The following is a 24,089-nucleotide window of genomic DNA, read 5'->3' on the forward strand; positions in this document are numbered from 1 at the left end:
TTGGCGGAGAGAACAGTAGGTTTATTCGGGGCACTCAGAGAGACAATGGCGGAAAACTCCAAAAAATAAGTTAAGTAAAATAAGTAAAACGTCATTTGTTTTTCTTTCTTTGTTTTTTTCTTTCCAGAAAAATAAAGTTAACAGACGTAAACAAGGTGTTAATTAAATAGCTTGACGGATATTAGCCCCGAAAATGGACATAGAGAGAATAATAAGGTGTAGGTATCAGGAAGCCCACAGGCAGCAGAGGCTTTGCATCTTTACATGACTGAAATGAACAGTTCTCTTACCCGTAAAAAATCGCAAATGGAAAGCGAAAATATTTAATATTCACTACTCTTCCCGTGTCCACTTAGGTTTTTTGTAATATTACTTACAAATTCACAAGGAACAGTACTTTACTTTCACTGCATTAAATAGCTGACTGAAGCATGACTATATAGCACGGTATTGTTATTTCGTCATAGTCACAAGCAGACAAACATCCATTCATGAATAATAATTTAAAATAGTAATTATAGTAGCTCCTGCTGCTAGCAGACAGAGCACTAGCAGCCCGTGGCTATCTGGGCTGGCTGCCATGCGGTCAGTAATAGTACTCGTCCTGATCGAAGCGAGCGGTGGTGGCGTAGCGCTGGTATGGCGGGCCCGAGCGGGCGAGGGGGGCCAGAGGCGGTGGCACAGGTCGGCGTGTGGGCGGGCCGGGCAGGGAACGTAGCGGGCTGCGCTCTCGATACAGGTGCGCGGGAGGGGGGGGCAGGGCCCGGCGCTCTAGGGGCGCCTCGTAGGCGCAGAGGGGCGGACGGCGAAGGGGCCTGTCCAGACCGTTGCGGTCGTGGAGAGAAGGGGGCGGAGGTGGCGGGATGTCGTACGGGTCATGATCGTAGTCGTAGCGGGGCGGCCTCAGGCGCATGGGGGGCGGCGGGGGCGGGGGCAGGGGACGCAGGCGAGAGGGCGGGGGAGGAGGGGGCGGTAGGCGACCGAGGGGCCGGCTCCTCAGGGGCGGGTAGGCGGCGGGCGGGTAAGGGTGGGGTGGGTAGTGGTGGTGGTGGTGAGGGGGACCCGGTGGGTACGGCTCATGGGGGGGAGGCGCCTGCTTGCCTGGGTTGGTGTGCGAGAGCGAGACAAAGAGCGTCTGGCCCTCCAGCTTGCTGTGGTTGAGCTTGTGGATGGCCTCCATGGCGTCCTTGTGCCGCTGCATGTGCACAAAGGCGTACTTCTTCAGCACGTCGCATTCCAGCACCTTGCCGTACTCCTGGAAGAGCTCGCGCACGCGCAGCGCCGTCACGCCCTCAGGGATGTTGCCCACGTGGATCTTGGTGGCGTTGCGCACCCTGGTGGTGGCGAACTGCACCGTCATGTTGAAGCCGTTGAGGCGGTGCTTGTTGAGCTCCGCCACGGCCTTCTTGGCCTCCTCCTCCTCGCTCATGTGCACGAAGCCATAGTTGGAGATGATGTCACAGTCCACCACCGTGCCGTACTTCTCGAAGACCTCGCGCAGCTCCTCCTCCTTGGTGGAGGTGTTCAGGTTGCCCACAAACACTTTCACCATCGTCTCTGTCTTACGTTACGTCAGACCCAGAACTCAGAAAAGTGCCAAGTACACTAGCTTACACTAACGGGGGGTTCGTTCATACAAAAAACAACACACCTTGAAACAGGTTTGGCTCCGTCAACAGCAGCAGTGTGGAACCTAAAAAGAATAAAAAATACTTCAAGTTTACAGTTGTAAATGGAGGACTGCAAATGTGTGAACTTTGAGGAACATCTACCATCAACACTCCTTGCAATCCGTCAACCTACTAAAGTATGATGAGAAATATAAGGATCTTTTTAAAGGTGTACTGTGTAGGATTGTGGCCAGAATAGGTATTGCAACTATATGCTTCTCTTCGAAATTGTGCTACCAATTGGCAAATTTGATATTTTCATGAATATTTACTGAGTAATAAAGTCATATTTACTAATATGACCAAAGTGCAGTAAGTTTTGCAGCTAAAAATGTCTATTTCTGGGAATTCAAAATGGCGGACCATGGAGAAGATCCCCCTTTAGTTTTAATGTAGCCTATGAAAAGTGCAATTATCCCACTCATATTGAATACTTAGAATTTGATGGTGGTGGTAAGTATGTTAAAAAGGTAACATTTGTAAATGGGCAGCATGGATTCCAGAAATTAACTACTAAAAAATATTACACAGTGCACCTGTGGCAAAACAGTGAGTCACAGCGGTATGCAACATCAACAAAGATAAAACGCTGGCCAGAGTTGTATTCAGTGTAATTACACTTACAAATGTAATTACAACAGCAGTGGTATGCTATCAACTCAGACCCTGACAAAGTTCAATGAAGGCATAAATGGGGCCATTATTTTTTGTGCCAAAAATGCACACGGGCATTCCATTTGCACCAATATCAAAATTCGCCTCCTTATGGCAGCTGAACTATGATACACAACCTACGCAGACAGACGGCAGGTGGTTTCAGTCTTCTGGGATGGCTAGTTCATTTAAACGTGTGCAGTCAGTCACTGGTTCCAAGTACCTACTGCTACAGCCATACAAGAGAGACGGGAGGCCTACTCCTACAATATCTGACTGCCCATACTGTGCAACCACATGTTCAAGAATGTCACGAGCCTGGGAGTCCCAAAACACATAGCTTCTGACTTTCATTTGCAGTTCTGTTGCTGATCTGGTGCCTTCAGAAAGTGTTGCTCAAAGATTTCTAAAACAGCTTATCAAGATCATCAAACGTCAATGCCCAATGCTTGTGTCACCAGGGTAACACCCTAATAACTACTGAGACAGTGAGACTACCGGGACCAGCTGGTAGATTCAACATTTTGCCCTAAGGCAGATTTGCAGTGCCAATTCGGCAAGTAGTCAAACATGTGGAAGAAATAAGCCCGTGCTGAAACATCTCCAAAAAATACACGTTGAAGTAGCATTTCAATGAATTACAATGTCATACAGGACAACGACATGATCTCAAATGGCACACTTGTGCACTTCGGGCACTATGTTTCAGTGCGTAACTAATACGGCATACGCACTGAAACATGAACACTAAAGTGCACAAGTGCACCATTTGAGATTCAGCCTTGCCAGCAACACAAAACGACTAGATTAGCACTAAACGGGAAACCGGCTGAACAGCTGATGCTACCCCTGTCCTGGCGATCGTGGAAACGTAGCATACAAGGCGAAGACGATAGAAACATTTCGGTTCAAATATCAAACATTTCACCACTCACCAGTATGATACTCTTTTACCTCAATCATTTTGAAGGTCGGTTTGAATATCTATGTATTTAGAAAAACATCTAGTCGGACTGTCGCTTCGTAATAGCTCCTCACCAGCCAGAAGCTAACGTTGGAGCAGCATTGTAAACCAATCTACCATCACCACCACCGAATTACAAACTCTGGCGGGATAAACTGAGAAGCACTTTTTTAGAGATTATAGTCCTGTTTATACATACCAAAGAACCTCAACTATATTTGCAGATAAGTCAACGAATGCAACAAATGTGTACCTTTGACGTTGAGTTCCCTGGTCTGAAGGGAGGAAAGGACTAGCCCCTGGTTTCACTTGCTGAACCACTAAATAGTATCTATAGGGCTCTGCTGTGCGCTACCGCCCCCTTGGACAAGGGAGGTAATGCAACAGAACTAAAGTGTATCGTGTGTAGAGACCTTGTCTCTAAGTATTACACATTTATAGAGAAGTCCACTACAGACAATTTTTAGTAGCCAGTTTTTTTGTCCAGGAATGCCCTAGTAGGGGCCTTTTTTATACAGTCTATGGCAGGGACCACTGATAATTACAAAACCCAACTCCGGTGAAGTTGGGACGTTTGGTAAACTATGAATAAAATTAAAATGCTATCATTTTCAAACCATTCAAACCATTCATTAGATGGAGAATAGTGAAAATACATAAGTCTTAAAACTAAAAAAAATATATTGTTTTGGGGGACATATACTCATTTCTAACACGTCTCAAATAAGTTGGGACAGGGATCAGTGAGATGTAATAGGCTAAACAAAAAAACAAACAAACAAAGAAGAACATTTCAAAATGAATTGTCCTGATGGACAATATGAGTGTCCAGGTATAAGACCATCACAGAGAAGAGTCACTCAGAATTAAAGATGCAGAGAGAATAATTACCATAGTTATTACATACATTTTTTAAATTTCCTTTGATTTATCATGATTGAGTGTAGCCTATATAAGACATATTTTTGTCATTAAAATCATTGTATTGGTTCATGACATCGTGAAATATATATCCGCTTTAGTCTCATTCTAGCACTCCAAGAATTACAGCTATTGAAAATTGACCATATTAAGAATGCTTAATGTGTGCAAATGATAGAGGGGTTTAACATTCTCCTATGCACCCGAGCTCTCTTGAACTAGACCCAGAAGAATTTGCTGCCTTTTATTGTCCCTGTCCCAATTCTTTTGAGACGTGTTGTTTTCACATATTCATGAATATCCCCCAAAACAATAATTTTGGTTTAGTTTTGATTGGCTGATATGTTTTCTTTGTGCCGTTCTACATCTAATGTAAGATTCAGACGTTTTGAAAATGGCAGTAATTTGATATTGTTCACAATTTACCTTGTGTCCCAACTTCTATGGAGTTGGGGTTTGTATGTCAGTGGTAGGGACATGGCCTACAATGTCATCACACACACTGGATGACAGACCTAAACCACTACATGAGACAATGCAATTGGATCTTCGAATATGCCACGGCGTTTTACAAAGGAATACATCCAACTTTTTAAGTGAACAGTGTAACTAGTAACCTTCTCCAGCACTCCAGTCTCAACATGTTTCATCTTCTCTCAAAGTCCTTCTTATAGGAGCCATATATTGTTATGCTGTGTATTACAAAATTCTATACAATTTCAAAAGATCTTGAATTAGATGAAGATTGATATGGATTAATCAAGACGAATTCACATGTCAGGCAGGCTGAGTAGTGTAGGCTGCTAACATTAACAGTCCTTACGCAATTCTGAAATTTACAATCGACTATTTACCTTAATACAATTGCAGCCTCCAGGACTGCTCTGAGCATGTCTTATGTAATGTACCTCCCCCACCCACACCCCTCATTTGGATGTCTTGGCAGACGACATCAGCAGAAATTGAATTGGAATCCCAGTGCAGGGTAGCCGGGGGGGGGCAAAGGGGTCAGTTGGCCTGTGCCCAGGGACAGAAAGGGCCCAGAATTGAGTCCACATTGACACAGGCTTTAAGATGACTTTGTCCCAGGCCCAGCCGAAGCGGTCCGCGGCCCTGTCCTCGTGTCTGGCGAGTCTCCTACACACATACTGCTCTCTGCATTGACGACCATTTATAAAAGGCCAGCTAAGTCAAGATGATATCAAATCTCCATAGGCACGGCCTGCCCTGCCTTTTGTGTGTTTCACTACTGGAGATTGAGTGTGCACACTTCTGTAGTTGGCCAGGCGCGTAGGATATTACGCCAGTGAGGTTGTCATTCAAGTGTAAGGAAGATCTCACACTGTCCATATGCAGGATCTTTCTTACACTTGCACTTACTCTTTTCCTGCAAATTGAAAAATGGTCAGTGTGGTCTGATTTAGCGTCCATCACACGAATGTGTAACAATAGTCCTGGACTGCTAATCTGACATACAGGGCATATCCCAGTGGGCTGGCAGTCCCCAGGGGCCGATGCTGTTGGGTTTCTTTCTCATATTTTCTTGGCAACTAGAAAATGTAGAGAGATTCGTTATTGGAACGGTAAAGGGACAAAGAAATTAAGAGGCGGTACCAGATCAGACCAGAACTCATTCAAACGTATTTATTCATATAATATTATTAATAGTAATGATAATAATCATTATCATTATTTTCTCCAGAGAAAGGCAACGAAACTCACACTCCAGTGCAGCACATAAACTCCACCCAGCAACTCGTAATTACATTACAGTTCAACAATAATTAATCGATTGGCCCTTGATTAGAATCTCTGATATATGACCCCTGCTGTTGGAAAAAAAGAGTACAGAGAGATAGAGAGAGACTAAAAAAATCAAATGAAATAAAGACAGTGAGGACAAAATGCAACTTAACATACTTGTTTGGTTTGTGATAGACTGAGTCCGGATGTGAACGGAGTGGTATGTTTCATATAGTCTCATGTTTCTCCAAGGTGCCACTGGGGACGGGTGAGGCAAAGACAAACAATAAGAGTCTCCTCTACCAATCAGCGAAGAGGATCAGCGATAATAGCACACCAACAGTGGGCTGGATGAGGAACCAGCGACCAGCGTGATATGTGTATGCAAAGTCATTTTGTTGTTCTGTGTGTGTGTGTGTTCAAAAAAAGGGCTCTGTGAGAGACAGTTCAGCTGTCTGTCCCTGCTGTTGTCCACCATGACAGGGGCGTCTACATTCAAGGTGTCAATATGCAGACTCGGCACTAAAGACAAGACAGACGCTTCCTTACTCACTTGCAGACGTGATCGAGACCAGGAGGTTCTCGAGTTTACACAGCACTTCCTACCCACCACTGTACCTCCACTGGGCAGGTCATGGAGAGGATATGCAAAAAGGTCCAGGTGAATGAATGGCAGCACATGTGATACATTGGTTTATTTTTCTTCTGTCTTTTTTTTTTTTTTTACAAAAGAAATACTAGACAGCACTTTTTTGGGACTTGAGTTCCTGTTAGGATGTATCTTTAAGGACATAATAACAATGGGGAAAAAAATCAGCAATGTTTTTCCTCTTCTCTAAATAGAGAATCACGGTGAAGTCCAGTGAAAAAAATATTGAAACAAAACTGAAATTAAAAAACAACTGACCAGTGAAACCCAACAGGAACAGACAGGGGTTGACAGCTAACCCAAACCGGAGAGAGAGAGAGAGAGAGAGAGAGAGAGAGAGAGAGAGAGAGAGAGAGAGAGAGAGAGAGAGAGAGAGAGAGAGAGAACAACAAAAAAGGAGAGAAATGGACACCTCCGCCCAAAATAAAATATAGCGATCATTTTCAAATATCTATACAAACACACATGAACATCCTCTTTCCAGCAATGTCTTTCCAGGTCATTGTCCACCTTCAGTGCAGTGCACTGCTTTCACAGACACCTCCTGCTGCTACTGGGGCAGCAGCAGCTGATGATGATGATTATGATGATGACAATATCACAACAAAGTTCCACCTGCCTCACCTTCTGCATTCTCTTCTTTCCCCCATGTCCTTACTAAGTTTTCTGAGAAAACTAATGTGTGTGTATGCATGTGTGTGTTTCTTCCTCCCCCACCCCATCAACGCCACTCCTCTGGCAATTCTCCTCCTGCTCCTCCTCCTCCTCCTCCTCCTCCTCCTGCTTCACCTCCTCACAGCTTCAGCTCGTTGGCAATCTTGGGGTAGATTGTGTGTCTCTTCCCCCCCAACTCAACCCCACTCCTCCTCCTCCTCCTCCTTCTCACAGCTTCAGCTCGTTGGCGATCTTGGAGTAGATGCGCTTGAAGGCGACCGAGGTCCCCGCAACGCGCTTGAAGCGCACGCCGTTGAGCGAGAGGCGCGGCAGCTTGCACACCTCCATCTCCCACTGGACGAAGTCCTCGCGCAGCGGGTTGCCGGAGATGCACTGCAGCAGGAAGCACTCGCGCGACTCGTATTCGCAGTTGTTGGCGTCCAGCACCTTGCGGATCTCCTTCATCATCTCCGCCGGCTCCATGGACGACGTGGTCTTCATGTTCCAGGTGAAGCGCAGCGAGCGCGGCTTGTCCCGGGGGCCGGCGTTGAGGCCGGGTTGTCCCGGTGACGCCACGCCGCTGACCATGGTGCCGCCTGGGGAGCGCTGCAGCGAGTCGCGCTGGTGGTGGTTCTCGTCGCCCGAGCCCAGCGTGCCGCCCTTCTCGATCTTGTCCGCCGTGCTAAGCATGGGCCTGAGGGACAGAGGGAAGGGGGAGAAGAAAGGAGAGATAGAGAGAGACAGAGAGAAGAAAAGATACAGGTGGAGGGAGAAGAGAGGAAAGGAAAGGAGAGAGACATGGAGAGAGAGGGATAGCAGGAATAGAAGATGGGAAAGAGGTGGGCAAAAAGGAGGGAAGTGGATAGAAACAGAGCAACAGAGAGATAGTGAGAGACAGAGGAGAATGTGAAGAATTAAAGGGGAATAAATAAAACAATGAAGGAAAGAAACAGTAAAGCAAGTAGCATAAGACACATTACACTGAAAATATGATGGCCAGGGGTAGAGTCAGAGCTGCGATGAGAGATCATCAACTAAAAGGATGCAAGTGAATACTAAGAGAAGGATTTGGGTTTCAGAGTGGTGAGGTAGATTTGTCAACATTGTATACAGTTAATGTATACTATTCACATTATTTGTACAGTTTGTGATCGGAATTCATGTCACTGAAAACTTCTCTTTGCCTGTCTCTTTTTTTGCTTGCTCTTCTCTCTCCCAGGCGTACACATTACATATATACACACATGTACTAAAAAACACAAGTATAATGAATAACAACTACCACACATGCAACATGAACATAACAGTGTGCAATCTTGACGATATAAAGCTACAATGCAGTCACATGTCAATGGCTGAGAGCATCTTGTGAAACAAAGAAATCAACAACTAAAGCTAAGGATGTGAGAGTGTAAGCTGATTGTGCAGCTCATTATTATAAGCTGATTAGTGAAGTTAATACAAACTTGGCCGTTAATGTGCAAGTGTATTTTTTCCCCCATGAAATGGGTAGCATCTTGCATTATATAGTGAGTACTAGTGGTATATCATTGGTTCATTGACAATCATTTTTAATTGAGTGACAAAACCTATCATTCTCTAAATCATCCTGACCAATCAAAACAAAGTGGTGTCTACTGATTACATGATTGGCTATTCCAGCTTTTTGGCGGCTCTGTGTTTTATTGGTGGTGTTCATTAGTGGGCGGGGTTTTTCTCACCTGCAGGCCTCATCTTGGCCCTGGCCCTCATAGGGGTTCCTCAAAGAAACAACCAGTAACAAGTTTAGTTCTTCCATCAACCTCTATTCACACTCACTTTACTTCCCCAGTCAAGTTAGTCATTCTGACCACCATCACCCACATAACAGAAGCACCTCAAGATGCTATTATAACCCAGTTCTAGAATGCCCCTTTGACTGCTTCACATTTCACTGCAGAATCTTGGTGAATTCTAGAAAGTTCTCAGCAAGGGTGTGATCTGTAATGAGTGTCAGAAGCTGTCACTTATACTTGTGCAGAGATTTACAGAGATTATCGTTTTTTGCCTATTTGTAAACGGGCTCCACTTAGCCTGCTAAAACATGGGCCCTGTTAAAAACTTGCAATGACAAAATGGCAATGACCAAGTAATAATGTATTGCTAAAGGCTCTGTGTAATGTCATAGTAGTGTAGTACAATGGCAATAAGATGTTTTTGGCGGAACAGTGTGCATTATGGGGCTACAGCAACTCTAAGGTGATGAAAGCAGTGTTTTAACTCCTCAAAATGCTGAACTGTTTGTGTTTACATGCGTGTTAATCTGTCTCTCTCAAACTGAGAATGGAAGTTGGACCCGTGTGCCAAATCCCCCTGTGTTAATACCCCCTCCACCAGGCAGCATAGGCAAAACAAACAACAATACTAAAGTGAAGTAGTTCCCAACCCAAAAACACTGTCTTCCTGTCCACCAGGCCTGCATAGCCAGAGCACACGCAGACAGAAGTGCACGCAGACAAGCACGCAGACGCACACACACACAGACATACACACGTGCGCACGCAGACACACACACACACACACACACACACACACACACACACACACACACACACACACACACACACACACACACACACACACACACACACACACACACACACACCTTTGTTTGGAATACAGGCCCTCTGTATTGCTACATGTCAAAGGCCTGACTAAGGTTCAGCTTCCTCATGTGTAATACACAACTACACCACCAGGAGGCAAAGGATCCTGAAAAACTAGAGTCAGAGAGATGGTAAATCCTCTTCCTGTATTGTATTATCTCTGCTAGAATGCTATTCAGAATGCTGTACAGTGAAAGCCAACCTAGATGGCAGTAAGCTCATTGTCCAAAATTGAGCATAAACCAATTCAAACTGCTGTTAGCACTTGTATGGAGGAAATAACTAAGAAGTGGGCCTGCTATAGAATACCGTAGTCAACAAACTCCTAATTAGCACTAGCCCAGACCAAAAAAACCTGCGTGGCCATCATTACTTTGGCTTCACAATGAAGGTATGGCTAGCATTAGATACAAAATCAGATACAAAAGGTATGAAGCTAGTTGGTTAGAACATTAACTGAAATAGCATTAGCTTAGCTTGAAGAGATAGGGCTACCACTGGCCTACCTTGTGACTAGGAGACAGCAGTGGAGGCTAGCATAGGCCTAGCCTAGCAGAGGGCAAACAACACAGTAGTACAGAGGAGCATCATTAGCAGCAGCCTGACACAAAACCTGTTCCCCACCCCATTATGCACTGACTGATGATCACTCATCCGTCATCCACGAGTACACTGCATGAGTGCTCACCCCTTACCTGCCATATACAAACCCCAACTCTGGTGAAGTTGGGACGTTTGGTAAACTGTGAATAAACTCAAAATGCAATAATTTTCAAAACATTCAATCCATTCATTAGATGGGGAATAGTAAAAAGACAACATATTAAGTGTTAAAACAGAGAAAAAAATATTGTTTTGGGGAACATATGTACTAATTTCTAATTTGATAACTGCAACACGTCTCAAATAAGTTAGGACGGGGATCAGTAAAATGTAATACTGAAACATCCAAATAAGATAAAACAACAAAGAAGAACATTACAATATGAGTGTCCAGGTATAAGACCATCACAGAGAAGCTGAGTCACCCAGAATTAAAGACGCAGAGGGAATAATTACCATAGTTATTACATGCATTTTTGAATTACCTTTAATTTACCATGATTGAGTGTATATAAGATATATTCTTGTCATTAAAGTCATTGTATATGTTCATGGCATCGTGAAATATATATTGGCTGTAGTCTCACTGTAGCACTCCAAGAATTACAGCTATTGAAAATTGACCATATTAAGAATGCTTCATGTGTGCAAATGATAGAGGGGTTTAACATTCTCCTATGCACCCGAGCTCACTTGAAATAGACCCAGAAGACAAGGGAAACTGTCCTTTGCTGACAGAAGTCAGCAGAAGTTGTAGAAGTCAATTATTTTTGAAGATAATAGAGTCTTGCACATCCTGTGCTACAGTGAAAATGGACCATCCAACTTGTGTTAGTGCTAACTTCAAGTTGTTCTTAAGTTGTTCTCACTCATCTGTAGAGTTAAATACAGTGCTGAATGATATAAATGGGTTTTAAACAGCATGAAAAGCCACTCATGCATTATATTTTGAAGGGAAATCTTCAAGTACTGCAACATAGTAAGGACAAATTGCTTCCTCTACTATGTTTTAACAGTTTAACTACATCATAAGGACCAGCAGGTGAAAAAATGGTGGGCTTTTGGTCAAGACCTGTCACACTGTAAGGACTACAGAAAGGAAAACATTGCAAAACATGACAAGGAATACACCCACCATTTAAGCTGGTGAAATCATGCCCAAGATAGGAATTAACACTGTTATTTATATAAAATAATCTCACCGGTTAATGTAATTAACTATTAAGTGTTGTCTTTTGTTTTGGTTTTAGTCTTCGACATTTGCTGCCTTTTGTTGTCCCTGTCCCAATTCTTTTGAGACGTGTTGTTTTTACATATTCATGAATATCCCCCAAAACAATAATTCTGGTCAGTTTTGATGGCTGATATGTTTTCTTTGTGCCGATCTCCATCTAATGTAAGAATCAGACCTTTTGAAAATGGCAGTATTCTGTTATTATTCACATCTCACCTTGTGTCCCAACTTCCATGGAGTTGGGGTTTGTATGATAATATATGGTAAGTGTTCTCTGACATTAGCAACCTCAGTCATTCCTCAGGAAAGCAGAACCCTCTATTGTCTATTGGATCATGTTGGAATGTGTAATCTTTCTATGCCACTGCCTCAAAACAGGGAGAGTTGATAGTATCTAGGAGGAGACACTACCAGTAAAAGCATCACTACTCTATACATCATACTGTATACACCACAAGACACTCCCAGTCGCCCACGGCACATCTCTACAATCTCTACCACAGTCTACACACTCATCACAGTAAAATCTAATCTCCCAGCACTTTAGCTGAGTGCATGTGCAGGTCAGTGTAAATGTAGGTCCACATACAGCACATACTGACTTATTATTCTGGTTCTGTTGAATAAGGGGCTTCGTTGATAGTCCCTTAACCCCCTGGGGGTTGTTGACTGTTTGCGTGGTGCTGCCATTGTCGTACAGTAACTGCATTGTAGAAGTTAGGATCCGATGGGTGGGTCGGACCACCAAGCGGATGAGTTTGGGTTGGTGGAGGGGTGGTGTGGGGTGGAGGACTGCGGGAGGTCGGGTCAGGCAGGAATGCAGGTAGGTGGGCACAAGACAACTGAGCACATACAGTAGGCTGAGCACAAGCAGACACCCTTCTGGAACGTACGTACCATAAGGGCCACACGCACGCACGCACACACACACTTTCTCTCTCTCCCGCAGATGACATGGCAGCAACAGCGGCATCAGCATCTGCACTGGGCACGGCTGGCTGCAGGCACGAGGACGAGGATGTGAGTACAATAAGAACGGGCAGACGCACCATTCATGATGGGTGAGCGAGCGAGCGAGCACGGATGGATGAATGGATGAATAGGTGAGTAGAGGAAGTGAGTGATGCACGGGCCTGGCGAGCTGCGAGCGAGCAACACGGCCGGCAGTTGTTAGTTTAGTTGAGGACCGACAACAAGTACGTAAGTCACATGATGGAGGAGACGCGTCGTGAGACATCTGAGCAGCAAAAGAGTTCAAAGGACACGAGGGTCCATCTCATTATCAAACCTCCCGTCCTCGCCTTGTACTTGTGGCACTGCAAAAAACACTCTTCAAAGGTAACTTGCTCATTTGCTATCTTATCGGGACATAGAATCTGCAAAAAGTCCCCGCAAAACTGTTGTGCTTATATTAGGCTGACAGCGGGGAAACTTTGTATTGTCTATTGTCCATGGATGTGGGGCATCAGCAAAGCACGAGGCCACAAGCACAAGGCGAGGACAGGAGATTAGACAATGGGATGGACACCGAGATCGCAGCAGGCGCCCGGCCCCGGATTCGGCCCGGAATCGGGCCAGAAACCAGGCCAGGCCAACCACGCTTTGGGCTCAAGGAGGACCCAGAAGGACATGGGACGGATGGCACAGGGAGAAGAGGATGGCATGACAAGACGAGAAGATCTTAGAAAGAGAAAAAAAAAAGGGATGAGGAGTAACTTGATGATGTTGATGGTGGTTATTGCCTACCTTCTGGCGAACCTGAACGAGAGATTTCTACAAAGAGGGTGGAAGAAAAAAAGGGGAGAAAAGAGAAAATGTATGTCCACAAAACGTGCGAATAAAACCATGGCAAATTAGTTATATTAGGATGATGCAAGTCTTTTATGACACACACACACGGATCAATTATAGGACTTTTCCCACCAGGAAATTCCGCAGAGTACATGTCACACTGTGTGGGTATGTGTGTGTAGAGTAGGAGAGAGGATACACTTCATTTCTTATTGATACTTTATTGGTCCTAAAGGCAATTAGCGGGTGTAATTAAAGTGTGTGTGTGTGTGTGTGTGCATTTATGGAATTGTGTATGAAATACATGTGGATATACCTACTTGATTGTTTATGTATTGTTGGGAAAAATCCATGACTTTGGGTCATTAACAGTGGATGAAGTTAGCTGTGCAAGATATTGAAATGTAGCTTTATGCGTGTTTTCATATGGGAGTGTGTTTGCGGGTGAATAGGTTAGCTTCTCAGAGGACAGCTTCAGTGAATCTGGCTTGGCTCTGGCTCATGTTACAGTGTCTGGTGGAGTAGAGATCTGCCCAGAGATGGCAGGCCAAAGTGTCAAACTGCTGCCCTCTAGAGTGTGGGAGTGTGGTTAGGGTGGCGCAGGTTAGGACTTGTGTTGGACAGGGTTGATTCCCTGAGACACTCACTCAAACACACACACATGCACACAAGCAAAAAACACATACGCACTAACACAGAAACCCACATACACATATATAATGAATGAATATCTATTTTAACACATATAAAATCTAGTAAGTAAGTAATACAGCTTCCTTACATTCAACTTAAGTCAGACGTTTGAAGCTGTGATGGAAGGTATAAGGACATCTTGTTTAAACAAAAAAGACAAACACGCACGCATGCACGCATTCACAATCGTACACACACACACACACACACACACACGCACGCACGCACGCACGCACGCACGCACGCACGCGCGCACACACGCACGCACACACGCACGCACACACAGCTGGCCTTTTCAAAGCAGCACAGCAGACACTTGGATGTTATGGCGACCACAAGCAGCCACCAAAGCACGCACACCCCACTCACACATTCATTCATTCATTCACTCTCTCTCTCTCACACACACACACACACACACACACACACACACACACACACACACACACACACACACACACACACACACACACACACACACACACACACACACACACACACACACACACACACACACCTGGGTGCGCAAAGCTATACCCTGCTACCATTCAAACCCAAACACCAAATTCCCACACACAAGCACACCTACACACACGCTCACGTGCACACACACACTTTGTCCGCTCACCTGCGCACAAACTTGTTGGTGAACTTGCTGAAGAGTCCGGCGTTGGCAGGCCGCCCCCCGTGCGGCTGGTTGTTGCCCTGCATGAGAGAGGGCGAGCCTTGCGCCGTGCTGTAGGCTGCCGGGAACTGGTCGCGCGTCGCCCTCTTCTGGCCGGCGTGGAAAGTGCTGCGGGTGTTCACCCCCCGGTTGAAGTTGGCGCTGTCCATGGCCGAGGAGCTGCTGTGGATGTTTTGGGCCGAGGGAGACGCCACCGAAAGCCTCTGGGGGGTGGTGCTACTGTTTGGAAATAGGGGGAAACGGGGAATTAGCCATTTACACGTGACGTCAGGCACCTTTGATTCAATGCATTTGAAACAGGGAAACATGCATCCGCATTGGCACATAAACTTACACCCCACTGTTTCTATGAAAACCAATGGTCATTTTTCCAGCTTCACGTAAACAACGGATTCACAGTGAAAAATGCTAGTGAAGGGGGCTTTTCAATTTTTTTTGGTCTAGTTTAGAAACAGCCAAATCCACCCACCCGCCCTCCCCATCTTTGTACCGACATACTAGAAGTCTATTTTTGATGAGCACTCTGTTGTGCTGTATATTTGACCATTTCTGACCCGGTGATGCAACTCCTTTCCTTTTTAGTTCTGGGGACTTCCCTGTTTGACGAGCATTAGAGTATCGACTTACAACCCAAACTTGGGAAGTAGCCTCTGGTAAATCTGTTGTAAATGCACGCTGCGCTGGCGTTGTTCTTATGCCAAACGGATAACAGATGTCATGGGGAAGCGCCCATCTCTTTTTTAATTTTTTTATTATATGCCTTACTGTATGTCTTATATTACATAAGAATCACAACGTAAACAAAGCAAGTATATCAATACGTATAACATGATTGTTCTGACATCAGGACATCGGCAGCCCATCTCTGATACAGGAGCCAAACCTCTTCATTATGAAACGCTGCATTAATAATAATAATAATAATAATCATAATTTAAAAAAATTAAAAAACACGCACAGAACAGTGAGGTTAAAATTCACTGTTTTCCATCCCCGGCAGAGGCAAAAACAGGACATGACGGAAGATAAGCCGCTTGTGAGAATCAAATGAAACATAATTCCATTAGGGTAAGTATTAGCAAGACAACGGGAGTCGGTGACAATGACATTTGGCAACGTTATCATCACTGGCCTGCATGGCACAGGCCACCACAGGCCACCAGACACAGACAAAAACAAAGTCGGCCTTTGTCTTATGCAAGAGGGGTTGGCATTACTTGGGTTTAAGAAACAGGACACCACAGTGTGTTGTGTTGTGTTGTGTTGTGTTGTGTTGTGTGTGATTGAGGTTCAGTCCGTTTTTTTAACAGTGTATCTAGATGGTGTGCTACGTGACATGACTGACTGAAACCTGCAGTTCCTACGCAACTTTGCTATTTTGGTCAGATCACATTCATACATATTGGAATGAAGAAAAAAATTAACATACTGTAGAAACATATCTATTTGACAAACGTTTGCTGAATTTTCTGGCATGGCATGGTGCAATATAATAAAAACTGAGAAACAGCAGGTTATGTGGGTTATGTGTTACAGTCTGTTATTTTATGCAAGTTGATGTTAGGACAACGGTGCAGGCTGCGGTTGGCGAGACAGCAGCGCAGCGCAGTGCGAGGGTGTGGCACATCTGCCCAGGCACATCAGTTGTAGAGAGCTCTAATCCCTCATCAAACATCAGCCACTACAAGTGTATCCATGCCGCTGCCCCTGCAACCGTAAACCAAGGCCACGACCTCGCCTGTCGCTGTTGCAGTCTGTTACTTTACATACAAGTTGATGTTGGGACAACGTTACATTGATGTGGGGCAGCAGTGCAACTGTGGGGGTGAGGGGGTGGATGAAGCGGAGAGAGCATGCCGCTGTCGTGGCAACCGTAAACCAAACCGTGAGACTAAGCCAATGACCTCGACCGGCCCGTGCATGCATGCGTGGGTGAGGTGCAGCAATATCAGCAGCCACCACCGCAGCGGGAGAACCTGCTCGCTCGGGACAGGCCCTGCCTACTCTAGAACGTGCCAGCGTCACTGCTGCGGCGCTGCGTGGGCGGTGAGTCTGGACGATGCCGAGATTTCCCTCCTATTCCTCCCCCATGGAGTATACAGGGTAACATACTTCCCCTGCCCTACTGATCTGCAAGTGTAACACCGGGAGGGAGCAAGAACAGTGTTTCCAAACCTTTTTTTGTGTTGCGTACCCCCTAAGGCCCTCCGCACACTGCTATCGGTTCCGTCTATTTCGGTTACCACAGAGTTTCACTACAGCAGAGCATGGATAATCAATGGGTGGCTGGCTACTACAAAATCTGCAGTACCATGTGCATTTCCTAACTTATGCTCTCTACCACTGCCTCTATTCCAATGTGACTGTGCTCAACACATTTTGTCGTTTGTTCATTTTTGTCCATGTACCCCCTGCAGTAAGCTAGCTTACCCCTAGTGGTACACATAACCCCAGGTTGGAAAACACTGCTCTAGAACACACCAACTCTCCAGCTGTACAGTAGAACGTGCCAGGGCCACTGCTGCGGTGCTGTGTGGGCGGGTAGTCAGGGCAATGCCAAAGCACAGACTTCCCTTCCCTCCCCATGGAGTATACGGAGTAACTTAAAGTCCCAGAGCCAGCAGGGCATTATTCATGTTTTTTGGAGCCCGAAACGGTTTCTTATTCAGAAAACTGTGAGGAATTGAAAAAATGCAAGTCTTACTAACCCAAAAAGGTAGACACAAATTCAAAATTCATCTGAAGTCGGGTAGTTCCCCCTCCCTGGCTCAGAACAGACCTACTGTAGGCCTACTGATCCACAAGTTAAATACAGGGAGGAAGGGAGGGAGCCAACCAGGATGGGGCTTGCCAGACTGGCACACCGCCTGCAATGCTGCTCTGACCATGATGCCAAAGAAGGAAACCACACCGAGGAGGCACAAGCTGGCCTGTGTGTGTGTGTGTGTGTGTGTGTGTGTGTGTGTGTGTGTGTGTGTGTGTGTGTGTGTGTGTGTGTGTGTGTGTGTGTGTGTGTGTGTGTGTGTGTATTTTTAAAAGAGCTATGGGGGCATCCCTTTCATCAGTCCAAAACTATACAGCAAGACCCAGCCAAACTTGCCTGATACACACCAGACCATATCACAAGGCAGATATGGTCAGGACACGGGCGCCTACTGAATTTCTCGTAGAGGAGGTGTGGATTACGATTGCCAATGGCCATTTATTAGCCATTATGAATGCATCATGTGGTGTATACAGCCCATAGCCAATCATGTCAGCTGTATTTAAAAACAAACTGCAAACTTCCAATTTTTTGTTATACCCGTCATCATCTTTCCACCCCTTCCCGCTCACAGATTGGCTCCCTACCTCAGGCTAGCACTTTGGGTCGAGCATCCATGGTGTCCTTCAGATCAGAAAGATTGAGCAAAGCAGCATGAGATTTCCCAGGCTACAGCCATACAGGCATGAGAGTAACCAGTCATTCTGGTGCACGCTGTACAGGTTATAACACTGTATGTGACGAATCAACACTCTCCTCTCCTCTATCTTTACAGGCTGAGGAAGCGGATCATGCACTCACATGCAGACCAAAGAAGGAGAGAATCAGATTAAAGGATATATGGCCAAGTCTTCTTAATGGATAAGGCATTTAGAGGAGAGATCAGTGTTAAAAGACTCTCTCTTGTTGTCTCTGTGTATGTGTGTTAACTTAGATTAACTTGTGTACTGCACTGTTTGTTTGCCCTTCCTGTGCTCAGACATGCTCCCGAGTATTTGCATTTTGGTGAGCGTCTGTGTGAGTGTGGAACAGTAGGTCGGTGTTTACACTCATGCTGTTCATGGACAGGTTTCATGCCCCGTGTATACACATGTGCGCACCAGTTGTGCGTGTGCAGGTTTTGTGTATATACAAATGTGCACAACATTATGTGTGTGTGTGTGTGTGTGTGTGTGTGTGTGTGTGTGTGTGTGTGTCTGTGTGTGTGTGTGTGTGTGTGTGTAGTGGATGAGTCAGACTTTCTGTGCGCAGTGTGGTGCAGTACTGTAGGTCCTGAGAGAAAGACTTCAAAAGCAAGAGGCCGAATGCAGCAAAACCGCACGCGCACACACACACACACACACACACACACACACACACACACACACACACACACACACAAAAAGAAATACACGACTGCTGAAGAAAAAAGAGAAAAAGGGGCGAGGGGGAGTGAGCAGCAGACACAACTAGAGTGGGCTTGAGATACTACACTAGACAAAAAGAAGCAGCCGAGAAAAAAGCACACAAAGAACCCATCAGCTACAGTGAGTTCTAGTTCCGTAGGCGTACAGTACAAACTCTAGTGTGGTGTAGCGTGTCTGGTGCAGGCAGCATTGCATAGAGTAGAGTAAAAGGCTGACTCACTGTGTCTGTATAGATTTTACAAGTTACGTTCATTAACATAGCCACCTCTACAAATTAATCAACGGCAGATGAAAATGAAGCTGCCTTTAATTTGTTTTAAACAAATTAATGTTTAAAGAAATCTGGTTCCAGCATTTGGCAGCATAATGCCACTCTGTAGATCTAAAGAATCTGTTTAATAAAATAGACTAATGGCCCCCAATGGAAACTGAGCTTCTCAGCTGTATCCCCCCCCCCAATGCTCCTTAATGGCCCCTGGGGGGGGGCTATACAGCCCCCTGTTGAGAAACACGACTCTAATCGGGCGAATACACCGTCCGTGACGAGACTGAGCAACAGAGAACCGCTTGACTGTTAGCAAGAGCAATCCGAGCGATTGAAGCTATAGAGTGTGTCAGTTGAAAGCAGAATGCAAGCATTCAAAACATTCCCATTGGCTGTGATGGCTGTCGCCGAACCGCATCATAGCTAATTTGCATAATATTTCCCATTGGCTGTGGTGGCTGTCGGCAAACCGCATCATAGCTAATTTGCATAATATTAGCTCAAGTCCAACTACAAACAGTCGCTCAAGTCGCACCAATCACCTGCAATCGTTTTTAAAAGTCAATTACTTCCGTCGCTGGAATCGCTCAAGTTGCAGCACTTGGTCTATCCGTGCCTTAAGTCCTCAGTCACAGAGACAGTGACCCAGCCCATCCCAGGCAGGCCCAGCCACAGCTGCCTCTCCCGAGTGCACTACATCACATTTAGCAGGCGGGCCGGCGTATTATTATCCACAGCAAGCTAACGAGAGCCTGGAGGAGCCTTGATCCCTGAGGCTGTACAAAAAAACACAGCAAAGGGTTTAAGCACTGAGTGGAGAGCTGAGCTTTTACGTACACTACAGTAATGACATGGGGGAGGTATTTCACTGGGTAAATTACCTGAGCAGCATTCTACAGCATAGGAGTATTAAAAAGAAAATGGCATGTCATTGCCGGTTTTAACAAAAAGTTTGAACATTCAACATGAATCCACGACACATTCACCTGTGGTAGCTTAGATGAGAGGTTGTGTTGTGTTGTGTCGTGTCGTGTATTAAATGAAACCAGAGGTTTCAGGGTCAGAGGTTGGGGGTTAAGGGTTAGGGGGCGGGGTAAAGTGAGTGGATGGCTCAGGGGGACTTAATACGGATTGGAGCAAGATGATGCCATCACACTTAAGCCTGGAGTTTAAGTCAGGGGCGGAAGCAAATAAATACAACCTTTCATATGCCTTGGAATGTGTGTGTGTGTGTGTGTGTGTGTGTGTGTGTGTGTGTGTGTGTGTGTGTGTGTGTGTGTGTGTGTGTGTGTGTGTGTGTGTGTGTGTGTGTGTGTGTGTCTGTGTGTGTGTGTCTTCGAGAGGAAAATCTCTTCCTGTGCAAGTGTATGACATAATTCTTCACCAGTTTCCACACTTCTTTCCAACAAATGATTCGGCCCCTCACTGTTCCCCCACTCTCATTTTCTTTCGCGCACATCCACACGTGCACGGCACGCACACACCTGCCTATACCACTTTCCAAGCACTTTCGCGTGCACACCCACCTGCCTATTCCACTTTCTAAGCAATTTCACACATTAGCATTAATCTAAGACACTGTCTGCTTCGTCTGAAATCTATTTGCGCGCGTGCATTTGCTTCTGCCATAACATTTTGTGCTCTAGCTTATGTGCTGACTAAGTGTCCGTCTGTGTGCATGCATGAAATGTGTATGTACATGTATGCCATGGGGCACTTACCTGGTTCACGGTGCATGCCTGTGTGTGTGTCTGTCTGTGTGTGTGTGTGTGTGTGTGTGTGTGTGTGTGTGTGTGTGTGTGTGTGTTATAATGACTGCATCAGTGTGTATCTATGTGTATTTGTAGATCACTGCAAACCCATGCCTGTCTGTCTGCGTTGGTGGGGACTTGCCTTGCGTGTGTGTCAGAGGGGCTGGCAGGGCAGGGGCTGGAGGGTGCGGTGGGGCAGGGGTGGGCAGAGGTGGACTGGGACTTGTGGTGTCGGGTTGGGGGGCGGGGGCGGGAGGTGCTGGCTGAGGAGGAGGAGGAGGCTGGAGAGGAGGCTGGGGAGGAGGAGAGCACGACTGCGGCGGCAGAGGCAGTGGAGGCGCGCGACCCCGGGGTGATCAGGCTACAGGAGCAGGAGGAGGAGGCCATGGAGGAGGAGAAGAGGAGGAGAAGGAGGAAGGGGAGGAGGAGGAGGAGGAAGGGGAGGAGGAGGAGGAAAGGAAGAAGAGGAGGAGGGGGAGGAGGCGGAGGATGAACATGAAGAGAATGAAAAGATGAGGAGGAGGAGACGAGAGGGGAAGAGGAGGAGAGGAAGAGCCAAGAAATGGAAGAGGGCGGAGGTGAGGAGGAGGAAAAGGAGGAATAGAAAGAGGAAGATGAGAAAAGGAGGAACGAGGAGGAGAGGAGAGGGACGAGGAGGAGAGGAAAAGGAGGAGGATGGAGACACAGGGCGGAGGATTAAGAAGAGAGGAGGTAGAGGAAAAGGAGGAGAGAGGAGGAGGGAAGATACCCCCGATCCGAGGAGAGGAGAGGAGAACGGATCCCAAAGCCAGAGGAAAGAGGAGAAGAAGGGATGAGGGGGTGAGATTTGGGGAATGAAGTTAAGATTAGAAGCAGCGATGAACAGGATGGAAGAACAGAAGACACCAAGATGGAATGGAAGGTGGGACATAACATGATTCTTAGACAACACTGAACAACACAAAACAAAACACAGAACATGTACTCCAACACCCATCTACGCATGTATACCAACACATATCCCATGACCCTTTTAAACAGAAAGCAGACAGAAACACACACACACACACAACCACCCACTTATAGCCACACAGTGAACACAAATGCAAACACAGCATCATTCACTCTCACTCTCTCTGTCTCTCACACATGCACGCACAGCGCACGCACTCACACACTCTCCCAAATGCGCATTCACACAGACACACGCACCCACACACAGGAGGCAAGCACACACACACACTGACTCACATACGGATGACCCTTGCGCACACACACACACACGTACAAACACAGCTAGATCTATAAACACATGTTAATCCCAACAGATGGAATGGAAATGTTGTTAGCATTGATGAGATGACAGCCCATAGATCTCCCCATAAGCACCATAAGCAGAATAAGCAGCGTTGGCAAGAGTTATCCCTGAGAGAGATTTTACAGACAGGGGACAGGGAGAGAGATGGCATGTGTACCGTATATCTTTGTTAATGCAATATTTCTAATGGGTCAGACTGTCTGTATTATGCCCCCTGAACGTGTATTTCTGATGTGTGTGTGTGTGTGTGTGTGTGTGTGTGTGTGTGTGTGTGTGTGTGTGTGTGTGTGTGTGTGTGTGTGTGTGTGTGTGTGTGTGTGTGTGTGTGTTGTGATGCTTACTCAATATTTCCCCTTATTACATGGTTAAGTGTTCTGGTTGAACGGAACTTACATCCATCGGCTATTAGTGATATCAAAGGCCTTGAAACGAAAGCAACCAAAGCTGCAATTCTGATGCCACAAATGACTACGGTACATTGTTGCATAAATGCAGAAATGTATACTTCCCAGTCATGCAGTCTTGTTTGTTCCCTACTGCATTTCAGAATGTTTGTCAGCCCATCTGGAATGGTTTATGCAGGCAGACTGAAGCTAATGACGAAATGTCAGCTGTGTGTGTGTTCGTGTGTGTGTGTGTTCGTGTGTGTGTGTGTGTGTGTGTGTGTGTGTGTGTGTGTGTGTGTGTGTGTGTGTGTGTGTGTGTGTGTGTGTGTGTGTGTGTGTGTGTGTGGTTGTGTGTGTTGTTTCAGCTCCTATGCACCTGATGGGCCAGCACCAGCTGGTGAAATGTGTTTACTGCACACTGCTGATGTGTTTGTGTTTGCAAATTGCAAATTGCCAACATTTCTAGATAATGTGTGTCTGTGTGTGTGTGTGTGTGTGTGTGTGTGTGTGTGTGTGTGTGTGTGTGTGTGTGTGTGTGTGTGTGTGTGTGTGTGTGTGTGTGTGTGTGTGTGTGTGTGTGTGTGTGTGTGTGTGTGTGCATGTGACAGGCAACATACATGTCAAAGGCATTGGCAGAAGTGTGGTGGGAAGATTTCAGCTCTGTGTTCATGTGCGCCTGTGCGTGTCGTGTGCTTGTGAGTCTTCATGTCAAAACATGGTGAGAGCAATCTGTTGTGGGTGGATCTATTCTGTTGATGCACGTGTCAATGATTACCGAAATGTGTGGGAATGAGCGTTCTCTGGTTGACTCTGGCTGAGCAACACTGTGGGCGACTAGTGTCTGTGTGTATGTGTGTGTTGGTGTGCGTGCATTTGTGTGTTTATGCAGTTTGCCAGAACAGAACTAGCGGTGTAAGTGTATGTTTGCATGTGTGCATGCTTATACACTCGCCTGAGCCAAACTGGTGATGCCCGCGTGCGCGCGCGAATGTGTGTGCGTATGTGTGTGTGTGTGTGTGTGTGTGTGTGTGCGCGTGTGTGCGAACCCATCGGATGTGTGGGAACGCCACTGCTTAGGCTATTAAATTCCATTTGAGAAGGTGGCAGTAATCTATCTGAGTAGCTCTGAAATTAAATCTTCTGAAAGGCGTTGCACAGGATGAGGGCAAAACCTTATGCCAGCGTAGGGGATCGAGTGCAAGACTGTGTCTGCGAATACTGTACATATGAACTGTGTGTGTGTGTGTGTGTGTGTGTGTGTGTGTGTGTGTGTGTGTGTGTGTGTGTGTGTGTGTGTGTGTGTGTGTGTGTGTG

General features: G+C 46.0%; 2 protein-coding genes across 7 annotated transcripts in view; both read right to left on the reverse strand.

Moving 5' to 3' along the window:
• On the reverse strand, nt 1-3,759 carry zgc:77262 (uncharacterized protein LOC402952 homolog). Of its 2 annotated transcripts, none has more exons than XM_063203152.1 (2): nt 3,542-3,759; nt 1-1,693 (listed from the first exon to the last, which is right to left on the reverse strand). In XM_063203152.1, the coding sequence occupies exon 2, from the start codon at nt 1,550-1,552 to the stop codon at nt 587-589; it is 966 nt and encodes a 321-aa protein (XP_063059222.1). In that variant the 5' UTR covers nt 1,553-1,693; nt 3,542-3,759; the 3' UTR covers nt 1-586. The 2 variants fall into 2 exon arrangements, with proteins under 2 accessions (XP_063059222.1, XP_063059223.1); XM_063203153.1 differs by having other exon boundaries at nt 3,488-3,574.
• Nucleotides 3,760-5,838: 2,079 nt separating this feature from the next.
• The window catches only part of mark2a (MAP/microtubule affinity-regulating kinase 2a), a 65,949-nt gene continuing 47,698 nt past the window's right edge, over nt 5,839-24,089 (reverse strand). Inside the window, exons 15-18 of one of the 5 annotated variants that reach the window (XM_063203155.1) lie at nt 14,850-15,122; nt 13,484-13,510; nt 8,977-9,015; nt 5,839-7,949 (exon numbers count right to left, since the gene is read on the reverse strand). In XM_063203155.1, the coding sequence (XP_063059225.1) occupies nt 7,484-7,949; nt 8,977-9,015; nt 13,484-13,510; nt 14,850-15,122 (805 nt within the window). In that variant the 3' untranslated portion in view covers nt 5,839-7,483. Of the gene's footprint in view, nt 7,950-8,976; nt 9,016-13,483; nt 13,511-14,849; nt 15,126-24,089 lie in introns of all 5 variants that reach the window. The other 4 variants (XM_063203154.1, XM_063203156.1, XM_063203158.1 and 1 more) reach the window with 4 other exon arrangements.

The sequence above is a fragment of the Engraulis encrasicolus genome, chromosome 7, assembly GCF_034702125.1.
Source record: "Engraulis encrasicolus isolate BLACKSEA-1 chromosome 7, IST_EnEncr_1.0, whole genome shotgun sequence".
Classification (NCBI taxonomy): Eukaryota; Metazoa; Chordata; class Actinopteri; order Clupeiformes; family Engraulidae; genus Engraulis; species Engraulis encrasicolus.

Bases quoted from the DNA above. Each gene is read 5' to 3' on its own strand.
- zgc:77262 (XM_063203152.1), bottom strand. From the start codon at position 1,552: ATGGTGAAAGTGTTTGTGGGCAACCTGAACACCTCCACCAAGGAGGAG.